The 12,194-nt window shown below is 33.8% G+C and overlaps 1 protein-coding gene across 2 annotated transcripts in view; it reads right to left on the reverse strand.

Moving 5' to 3' along the window:
* SP3 (Sp3 transcription factor) overlaps positions 1 to 12,194 on the reverse strand; it is a 54,937-nt gene that overhangs the window by 9,854 nt on the left and 32,889 nt on the right. For both annotated transcript variants that reach the window (XM_026492538.4, XM_044381473.3), the window contains exon 5: positions 429 to 621. In XM_026492538.4, the coding sequence (XP_026348323.1) occupies positions 429 to 621 (193 nt within the window). The remainder of the gene's footprint in view (positions 1 to 428; positions 622 to 12,194) is intronic.

The raw sequence follows: 12,194 nt of genomic DNA on the forward strand, positions 1-12,194 counted from the left end.
CATTAGGCTTATTATTCATTTCTGTTGAAAATAGAAAATGTTTAGAAAATGTTTATGCTTATCAACTATTTCTGAACTTATTTTTATATAACTGCTATTCTCAAGCTAAAAATCAACTTTATCTGTATTTAGGCAAATCTCATTGCTGATTTACAAATAGGCCTATTAAATGGCATCTGCTACATTTTTTTTAAGGCAAATCAAGTAACTTTAGTTTTAAAAAAGGCGTTTAGATGTGAAAATTCTATCTTATATATTTTGTTCTCTAACTTTTTCTGCCACACTCATACAGACATACACACAAAATGATCATGTAATGAATAATTTCCCATAATTGATACAGCATGCAGTATTTCAAATATTAGGGTGATGATATTAGCACCTTAAAAAAAAAAGAGAGAGAGAGAGAATGTTTCATGTGTGCATACCTCCCACCACCTTCTTTACAGTTGGGACAGGTGCAAGCTACCCTCCGAAGTCTTTTTCCTTCTTGATGTTGTTGGTCCCCTTCTTCATCTACCACCTGTACTCTTAAGTGTGTTAGATCATTGGTATTCAATGTAGAATCGCCACTGAGCTGCCACTCTTCAGGATCAGGTTCCTCTTCCTTGATCCTAATATCTAAAGAAAAAAGCAAATACAGGTGAGAAGCAGTCCACTGGCCCAAAAAGCATGAGATCTGAGCCTCTTTAAGTGAATACTATGTAAAAGTCAAAACTCATGTTTGTAGAATATAACCATTGGTCCTTATTGTGACTTATCTTTTAAAACTATTTCTATTTTATTCTAAATATCAAAGAATTCAGCCAAAAAAGGGAATAAAGCCAGCATGAGAGCTTGCTTTTTAAAAGATTAAGAAAAACAAGTAATTCTTTTGAGCAAGCTGAATCAATTCTGAAACTTCAATTATATATTGTTCAACTAGTCAATAAATTCAACAGTCGATTCAGATTAGAACAAAATCTAATGCTCTTTTTCATAACCTGTATCAATTAATCATCCCTATCTCTAGGTACCATGTAAATGCAAAAGAAGGGGTCATTCACTTGAACCTGTTACTCACAAATTTAAGCTTTTAATTAAGTCAAACATTACTAAAATACCTATAATGACCATAACATCACTGTGGAAGAAGGTACAGAAATATGAGACAGTTTCTATTTTCAAGTTTTATTACAAACCAGACTAGGTAACAAAATGGGGATGCAATGGTAAGGAAGAGCGGACACTGGCAGCAAGTTAGGTCATTTTCTCAGCAGAGCCAATCATTTTTATTTATACTGATAATGTTACAGTATCATTTTCTATCTGAAACTAAGAGGTTTTTTCATCTCAGGAAACTTTTTTAAAGAAACAATACAGGATTTGGAACAAAACTGAATATAACCATCTTTGGTAAAAACAAATTCTTGCAGATTTTTGATTTATGTAAACTAAAAATCTTAACAGAAACTTATTGTTTTAGATCTATATCAGTCACTAATAATTAGGGCAAAAATAGCCTTTAAAAATCAAATGTGCCAAGTAACTCCTGAATTTTAACTAATGAAAACTAGAATATATAGCCAACAATCAAGAAAAATGACTCAAACAGTTTAAAACGAGTTTATTTGATCAGAATAACCACAACTAAGAATCAAGGAGAAAAGTAGGAAGAAAGGGGAGTATAGCCTGGGCAACAGGGTATTAGTGGTACCATTCACTAGGACAGGAATACTGGAGAAGGTCCAAGTATAGGTAAAGAAGGACAATTAATGAGTTCAAGGTACAAGACGATGGAGTCTGAACTGTTCATGAGACATAAAAGTAAAGAAGCTGGACCTACAGCTCTGGAGCTCAAAAAAAGAGGCAAGTTATAGCAATACAGAAATTACCAGCATAGGGGCGGTGGGTGGCTCAGTCAGTTGAGCATCTAACTCTTGGTTTTGGCACAGGTCATGATCTCAGGGTTGTGAAACAGAGTCCTGCATCAGGCTCCACGCTCAGCAGGGGTCTGCTTGAGATTCTCTTTCCCTCTCTCCCTCTGCCGCTCCCCCCGCTTGTGCACACACACTCTCTCTAAAATAAATATACAAATCTTAAAAAAAAAAATTCTCAGTATATATACAGTGATGGAGTCCATCCAAAGAATTAGGTGAGATTACACCACAACTATAAATAGGATTAGAAAAGAAAGTAGCCTATGAGGAATATAAACATTTAAGGAATAGGCAGAAGAGGAGAAACCTGCAAAGAAAATTAGTATCCAGGAAAATGTGCTACATCAAAGAAAGGAAAGAATGTATTTCAAGAAAGAAAGAAGTAGTTGACATCAAATATTGCAGATAAATGAAGAAACTAAACTAAGAACATGGGCAAGAAGTGAAAAAGTGTTTAACAATATGTACAGATAAGTTTTTCAAGAAGTCTGGTTTGAGAGACAAAAACATGGCAGTAGCTTAAGGGGACCAAAGAGGAGAATTAAGGGGAGGAGTGTTTTGTTTTTAAAGACAGGAAAAACCTGAACATATTTAAATACTTATGAGAAATATCCATTACAGATAGGTTGAAAACACAGGACTGAAATCCCTAAAATGTGAGGAGGGGATGAGACACAGCACTTACAGGTTTAACTTATGGAGCACCACCACAATTTCCTCTATTACAGGAGGTAAGAAAAGATACAAGCACATTCATTCGTCCAGTAAATAATTAGCTACTAGGTGCCATGAACTGTGCTAGACTCCATACCCAGAGAATCTGATGGCTAGAAATTAAGGGAAAATTGGTTTCTCTTTCCTCAGTGAAAGAATGAAGAATTAGACTATGTATAAAATTCCTCCAAATACACAACATAAATGAGTACTGACCTCTGTTCCTTTATAATCAGGTGTCTGTCTGCATCACTATGACAAAATACTTAAGTACTTGCACAAATATTGCATAGTGTACTAGCTTTATGAGTTAAATAAAATACAAAATATATGGATATCACATATCCAGGCTTGGGTAAGTTTGAAGGCCATAAAATGAGGAATTTTATCAGATGTTTTTAAAGCTGATTATCTTACATTATTGTGGCAAGACAGCAGATAAAAAGGAGGACAAAATACTAATATCAAGAGTCTAAAGAGAAGAAAAGATTTACAGACATAAAGAGTAACAAAAAAAGCAACTGATGAGAGGGCAAGAATGAAACGTAACTTGACTGAGGGGGTGAGCATATTATAGCATATTCCTGCTCCTACAAAATATGTTTAAACAATGTGTCATGGACACGAATATTCAGTTTAGTTTTCTTTCTTACTGCATCTGAATATAACACAGGCACATAAAACTTAATATATAAATTGAACACATCTTATCCACCTACCAAACTTTCTCCTTTCATCCCCCTTAGTTTACAGCATTACAAGCCACCTAATTGCTCAAACTATCAACTCTAGGTGACTCCTGTCAGTCCATTCCCAGCCTCTCATCTCCCTCTTTTGCCATCTTCTCCACAGCTTCTAGAATTTTCTTCCTAAATAAAAATCTAATGGCATCACTTTCCTGATAAACACACTTATACTAATTCTCTATTTTCTACAGTATAAAGACCAAACTCATTAACTTGGTATTCAAGAATGTTCTCAATCTGGCCCCAACCTCCTCTTCCAACTTCAGTATTAAAAACACTAAAATTCTCATCATTTTCAAAATATATGCCCTTTCTCAATGTCACTCTCGTGTGTGTCTTGCCTAGATTGTTTTCTAGTTCTTTCCGTTTTTATCTAACTAACCTCCATTTATTCTTCAAGGCTAGTTCAAAATGTCATCTCCTTTATATATGCTTATGGCAGAGTTATATTTATTGGCTCATACATCCCTTTAGATAATGAATGCTTCACTCCAAGGTGCTCAGAAAATACAATCTAACTAAATGAACAAACCTTCCCTAAGGAGGAATTTCCAATATAGGTAATAATCTACCTGGAAAGACTCTGCCCTCTACTTCTCTATGCTCCTTCTATCTGCAAATAATACATAAAGATTTTTTTATAAGATTAAGAGTCATTTCATGGGGACAGGACCACGAAGTGCTCACTAAAAATAATAGATTAGTTGCCCAACAAGTGGTATACCAATTTTAATCACTTCACTTGCTCATACACAATATGGGGTATTTTAGACTCTTAATGATAAAATTAATTAATCCAATAAATCCAAAATAATTCCCCTTTGCTAACTGCATACCAATTTAATTACAGACACCTTAAAAATAAGTCTCCAGTACTAGGCGGTCAAGGTTACATCTTCCTCAATATCTTAGTGTAGATGACAGGTAAATATTTTTTACTGTGCTCTATTAATGTCCTACATGTGGTTCCTACCTATTCTTAGAAATCTATGATTTATAAGGCTCAGAAGAAGGGGAAATAATAATCCATTAAAATGGTCCACACAAGTACAAAATGGTACCCATTATCATCAGGTATCAGGAAAATAAAAATTAATATCACAATGATATCCTACATACCACCAAACGGTTAAAATTCAAAACAGACCAGGCCAACTGCTGGCAAAGTAGTGGAACTGAAACTTTCCCACACTACTGGTGGGTGTGTAAATTGGTATAACTTTGGAAAATCTTTTGACTGCATCTTCTAAAACTAAACCTATATATACCCTGTATCTCAAGCAATTTTACTACAACAGAAATGCATACACATGACACCAAAAGTATGAAATTCACCTTAAAATGAAACAATTCCGATATCCACTAGTATTGGAATGGAAAATAAATCATGATATATTCATTCATACAATGAAATATGTTAAAACAATGAAAATTAACCGCCTATATGCAACAGAAATGGATGTCGCAATTTTAAAAAGGCTCACGTGCACATGCTTTTTTTCTTTCTCTCTCTCTCTCCCTCGAAATTCCATTTATATAAAGCTCAAAACAACAGGTAAAACTACTGAATGGTGACTGCCTACCTTTAAGAGGGGTAATGACTGGGTATAGGGAGATTGCTCAGTTGTTGGTAATATCTTATTCTCTTGATCTGGGTGGTAATTTTTCCTAGGTGTTCATTTTATGGAAATTCATCAAATTATACACATATGATTTTACATTTTTCTGAATGTATATTCAATATACTTATACTCAATATACTTTTAGTCAATTACACTTTGATATAAGTATTATTCTAAATTAATTTTTTTTTTTTTTTTTTTTTTAGTAATCTACAGAAGATTACTTAGGAATGCTATGTCAGTCAACTTCTTTTGTTGTGGCTTCATCTCTAGTTCCTATATAATCAATTTTAACACCTTCCCCCAATATAGGAATTTAAAACAAAACAAAACCCTTAAGATGAGTGTGCTCTAAAAAGTAAGTCCATAAACTGAAGTTTAAAATATGTTATTCACTCAGTAAGTATGTGAATGACAATGTGCCAGTCACTGTTGTAGGTTCTAAGGATAAAACAGTTAACAAGAATTAAGTTCATACCTTTATCAAGTTTCCTTTTTAGTTGGAAGAAGACAGAACAAATAAGTACATACACAGTATTCTAGGTGATAAAGTGGTATGGAAAAAATGGTAAAGAGAGGCAGGAAGTAAAAGGAGTGAGGTACTGGGCGTTTTAGAGTGGTCAGAGAAAACTGCCTAGAGGCAAAGGATCAGGTAAGGTGGAGGAAAGTATTCTGGGCAGAAAGAAAAGAAAGTTGGATGTATGCTTGGTGTATTCAGGGAAAAGCAAGGGGGCCTGTGTGGCTAGAATGAAATGACTTCGGATAAAGTATAGTAAGTGATAAGATCACAAAGGTAAAAATATGCGGAAGATAACATTATATATGATGTTACACATTGTGTATTACACAGGCCACTATAAGGACTTTACATTTCAGAGTGAGGGAAGCCACCAAGGGATTAAGAGTAGAGGGGTGATATAATTTAAATTACATTTTTATTAAAATAGATTCAAGATCACTCTAGTTATTGCACTTAAGAGACTGTTGGGAGGCAAAGGCAGAAGTAGGGAGACTAATTAAATTAGGAAACTACTATATAATTACCAAAGCAAAAAATGATCGTGGCCTAAAACTAAGGTGTTAATGAGGAAATAGTAAGGATTGGTCAGTATTTTGTAGGTAGAGTCAAAGACATTGCTAACAGGTTTAATAACAGGGTTTTTTGTGACGTGTGAAAACAAGAAAGGAGTTAAAGACAATTCTAAGGGTTTTTTCCTGTGCCATTAACTTAGACAGGGTAGACTAGAAGTAGAAAAGATTGTGGGAGAGGGGTGCCAATCAGGGGCCCATTTTTGGATATGAAAGTTTTGAGTTATAAATTTGGACATCATCAGCATATAGAGTTGGTTACTGAGAGTGCCCTGGAATAGAGTACAGATAGGAGGAAACTCTGGGGCACTTCAAAGTTAACAAATATGAGATTAAAAAGAACCAGCCAGTGAAGACAGGAGGAAACTAGTGTTCAGAAAGCAAGTGAAGCAATCATTTCAAGAAGAACATAATCAGAAGTGTCAATGCTTGATAAGTCAACTAAAATGAAGACTAAGAAATGACTTTTGGATGTAAAAATGTGGTAATCACAGGTGACCTTGACAAAAGCTGCTCCAGTAAAGAAGTTAGGACACAGCCCTGCCGAGAGTAGATTCAAAAGAATGGAAGATGAATTGGAAACAAGTATATACAACACTTCCCAAGAGTTATGCTGGGAAAGCAAGCATTATAAAAATGTCACTGAAATTCCTAAGCTAGCCAACAAAGGCAGATTTACATGTCTAGTAGCAATACATGTATAACATACACTAGCAATACAAAAAATGAATATGCTCATTTAAACATGACTTTGGGTACGTAAGGAAAAACAAGTTTAAATGCAAAAAGAATTTAAGCAATGCAAACAGATTTGCATACACATTTAAGAACTTTATAAACAGTACTATTTTTTTAAATTATATTTACTCTCAACCTCAAAATGTTTAAATTTCCTTTTCATCTGGCCTGATATATGACAGTACTATCTCATGATTATGGTTGTTTTCAAGGCCTACCCTAATAAAACAAAGGGATACAGAAATGAAAAAAATTACGTATCTGGGCAAGACTTGAAGGAAAAGAGAGAAAACAGGGACTTTAAATGATGAAATACACACGACAGACACACACACATGCAATAGGGTTATACAGACTAATTTTCTTGTATAGCCTATGGACAAACACGAAATTGAGAGAATGATACAGTTGAACATGTTATTAATACACTTTAAGTACAGAAATACCAAAAAAGGAGAAAGAATGTGATAGAAGCAAAATCTCCTGGGGTACAGGAGTGTGGTGAGGGTTAAACTAACTTCGCATAGCCACCACTAAATAGCACTGCTGACTTTAAAGAGTTTGGCTGCTTTTGTGTATTAGGAAGATAAAGCCAGCCAGCGGTCTCCAAATCTTTCTGACTGTACGGCACTATTAGTAAAGCTGTGAATATAACACCCCATAAATATTATACACTCTGATTATAAAATATTGTGAAACACTCAAATACATATAGAAGATAAACAATTTTAACTGTATTGTTAATTACGATAGCTCAATATTAGGTAATATGTCACAACAAAATATTTAGGACAAGATTCAATGTTATCAATAGTAGATAGAAAGTGACTACTCTGCCATTGTCTTGTTGTTCAGTGAAACTTTCATTTTCCTTTCTAGTCAATCCATGGTTTCTTTACATGGATATTAAAGCCACTTGTTCACTCTGAAGGTTATTCAGTTAAAACCAGAAAATATAAATCTATTTAATTCAAGTATATATAAACAGCAATATGCAGCAGCATGCTAAAAGCATATAAAAAGTGAGGGAGTGAGCAGGCATAGCAAAAGTAACACAAACACAGCTGACATGGAATTAATGAAGGCACCAACGGTAATCTGTATAATCAATATTAGTTAAGCATTAATAACTCAGGGCAGGCCTAGATTTCTATTAAAAATATTACCAGAAAATGCTAAATGCTTCCTCCTAAGACTAACTGGCTAATTATTTATCAATAGAGCTAATAGAATATTTAAGATACATTCTTAACTGGTTTATCAAGTCTGGAATATGCATATTTAATTTAAATAACTAACACTGAATAAATAGGAATTACAGTACTGTTGATAAAATGAGATATTCTCCTTTATCAATAGCAAATCATTAGGATTTTGTTGGTCTTATCAAAGGCTTTCATATTCTCTGCCTTCAATTTTTTAAGCCCTGATGAAATTACTTCATTTGATTCTAAAGTTTATTTTACATTTTCCCTTTAATCAGTTTCACCTGCCATAAAAAAAAAAAATCACCTAAACAGAATTATAGGATAATCCTACAAGATCGCATGTATTATTTTAATTAGATTTTCACATTCATAACTATTCAGATTCCTAAGGACATGTCAGAGCTACCAAGTCTTTTTTTTTCCAATTTTTCTTTCAAGGAGATAGTTTTCAACTACAGACACGGATTCTTATAAATACAACTTTGCTAGCTTAATCAAAAGTTAACACTTGAGGGGATAGTTATAAAACCAAATTTTATTCCTTTACCTATTATAAACAATATATATGTACATGAGCAGTCTCTTTCCCACAAACCCTATCTCCCCAGATCTGGATTGCTATTCTATCACTGCTCCCTTCTCCCCATTTAAAATTAATCCTTAATTTCATCTCAACTAACCTTTTTTAAATACTCCCTTCTGTTTTTTTATAGCAGTTTTCCAAATTATCTTCAAAGCTTTTCTACCCAATTGGAGATTATACAATAGGATTATTCATCCTAGCAAATCTAGACAATACAACCTTTTACAGGATATACATACACAGATGTAAACACAATTAGAAATAACTGATTTTCTAACATGCCTTATAGAAGACCTCATTCTATAGCCACATCACAAATATATAAGAAAAATGCCATGTAACTTACAATTAATACACTGTAAATAGTAAAACATTAACTTCACTTTATTTAATCTGAAGTACTAGATAAGTCTCTGTTAAGGGAACAGGTTCTATCAGATGATGATGATGATAATAACTAGCACTTAAGATATACTTGTCAGACACCATTAAGTTCTTAATATATATTCCCCTACTTTCTACCTAAGAAAACAAGGTTAGTTTGAAGTAGTTAGAAGGCACATAACTGAAAATAGATAGAGCCAGGACATTAAGACAAAGAATTATGTGAAACATACTGCAAGTATTGCTAAGAATCAGTTCTCTACCAGGGTTAGTTCCCAGAAATAGCAGCTTAAGTAAGCTTCCCAACATATGAATATGTAACTTTAACTGTAGTTTGATCAAGTCAAATTAATGTGACTTAAAATCTCGGGAGGACAAAGAAAATGTTGTGTATACATACAATGCAATATTGTGCAGCCTTAAAAAAGAAAGAAATCCTGTTACATGCTACGACATGGATGAACCTTGAGAACATATATGCTAAGTGAAATAAGCCATTCACAAAATAACAAGTGCTATAGGATTCTTCTAATATGAAGTATCTAAAGTAGTCAAAATCACAGAAACAAAGTAGAAAGGTGGTAGGGCTAGGGAGTGGGAAGGGGGAAATGGATACAGAGTTTTAGTTTTGTAAGATGAAAAGTTCTAGAGATCTGTAGCATAACAGTGTGAGTATATTTAACACTACACAACTGTACACTTAAATATGTCAAGATGGTAAATTTAATGTTATGTGCTTTTTACCATAATAAAAAAAATCTGGAAAAATCTCCCTTGTTGCTTCCCACCATAGAGGACTTCATTTTAGGAACCTCACAGATAAAATCTTCAACGTCACAGATAAGTAGTTCAGAATAACTATGAAGGAACATATCAATATATTACTGTAGAGAGTATTGCTTCCCAAGGCTCCTCGCTTCCCCCATAAGTTTTAGAGACTAGTTTTCCTCTCTCCTTCAGATAAGAAAAGACTACTTTAAAGTTACTCTGAAGTTTAAAAAAAAAAAAAAAAAAAGATAAAGTTGTTCTCCACCACTTCTCCAGGTTAAAATACCAAAAAGGATGATAGTTCCCAATAATCCTTGACTGATAAGAAACAACAAGAAAGTGATTTGTTACAAGCAGCTGTCACAACTCTGACTATTCAGATCTTAATAGTACTAAAATATCCATCCTAAAAGTAGATTCAATTTTTGGATACAACTAAAAACAAACTGAAATCACATATTATGAATAATATTAAATAATTCAACTGGGAGATATAACATTGCTCTTTATTCAAAACCAACTGTGACCATAAAATAAACTGGATCCGATAGAAGTTTACCTCCTTACCACCTAATCTTCTAAAAATATCCTATCCCCGGCATAAGCCAACACCTTCCTAGTCTAAGTAAGTTGAGGACAAAATTACACTTTAAAAACATATTTTTCTGGGCATCCAGGTGGCTCAATCAGTTAAGCATCCAACTTGTGATTTCAGCTCAGGTCATCATGTCATCAAGCCCGCCACGGAGCTCTGTGCCCAGCAGGGAGCCTGCTTGAGATTCTCCCCCTCTGCTCCTCCTCCACTCATGCTCCCACTCTCTCTCAAATAAATAATCTTTTTTAAAAAAATCTTTTTCTTCAGTTTAGTAAAAGGGAGACATACAAAAGCAGCAAACAATATATATATATATATATATATATATATATATATATATATATATGGTTTTTTAACCTTACCTGGCAAATCCTATTCTCAGTTTTCATGCCACCTACCCAATAAATGTATCTTCCTCCATGTTTATATATATATACACATATACATATATATATACACACACACATATACACACATATACACACATATACATATACATATACATATATATATATATATATATATATATATATATATATATATATTTACATTACTCATCAAGAATGCAAAAAAATAGGGACACCAGGGTGGCTCAGATGGTTAATCTGCCTTGGGCTCAGGTCACGATCCCAGGGTCCTGGGATAGAGCCCCACATCAAGCTCTCTGCTCAGCAGGGAGCCTGCTTCTCCCTTCCCTCTACCTGCTGCTCCCCCTGCTTGTGCATGCTCTCTCTCTCACTCTGTCAAATAAATAAAATCTTAAAAAAAAAAAGAATGCAAAAAATAGTTCTACACTGATTTTATTACTAATCCAATCTCATTTCACGTTCCAAGAAAACTCTCTTCCAAATTACATGGTTTGCAATCATCTCTTAAAATAGTCCTTTAAAAAAAAAAAAAAGAAAAGCCATTACAGGGGCATCAGTCAGTTACCTGTCGGACTTTTGATTTCAGCTCAGGTCATAATCTCAAGATGGTGACATTGAGCCCTGAGTCTGCTTAAGATTCTCTCTCTCCTGCTCCCTCTGCCCCCCCTTCTCAAAAACCAAAACAAACAAACAAAAAAGCCATCACAGATTTCAGTTATGCTTTTTAGATATTATACATTATCACCATAACTTCTTGAAATACAATGGCAATGGCATATGGCGTAATATAAGTTCATTTTCTCAAATTTAAATACCCTGGGGCTCTTTTCATTAAGTTTTAATTATAAAAACGTTTTTTTAAAAAAATTAAGCATTAGAAGAGTATTATTACTACTTCAATGTTTAATTATGTGTATACCACTTTAAAAATACATCAAAAACTTCTAAAATTCAAAACCTTCAGGGCATGAGCTGTTTAGGATGGTAGTTTACAAGATAACTACAGGTTACCTACCATATTTTGAATGGAAATCTCTCCAAAATTAATTATACACTTACCTACTTTCTTTAGCAGGAACCTGAAAATATTTAATCTTTGTTTAATGACTCCAATTCATTATTAAAAATAATTTATAGTATTAAGACAAGCCCTGAAACACTACACTAAGTCCAGAATTCCAATTTTTATTTTTTTTGTATTTGTTTTTTTTGCCTCTTCCCAACTCTAGTGGTATCAACTCTCTCCATCTCCCAAGCCACATACCCTTCATCCTTTCTAACGTCTATCTTCTCAGCCAGTTTGAAACTTGGAAATTAGCCAGGATTGTTAAAAGTTGTATATGAATACTTGAAAAATTAAGCCTGAAGAATCTGAGGCTTCTCCTAAGAAACCCAAACCTCAAAAAATACACCACAGTGCCTATACCTGCTCCAGCCTAGGGGTTTTCAAACTGTCCTTA

The sequence above is a fragment of the Ursus arctos genome, unplaced genomic scaffold, assembly GCF_023065955.2.
Source record: "Ursus arctos isolate Adak ecotype North America unplaced genomic scaffold, UrsArc2.0 scaffold_1, whole genome shotgun sequence".
NCBI classification, from domain to species: Eukaryota; Metazoa; Chordata; class Mammalia; order Carnivora; family Ursidae; genus Ursus; species Ursus arctos.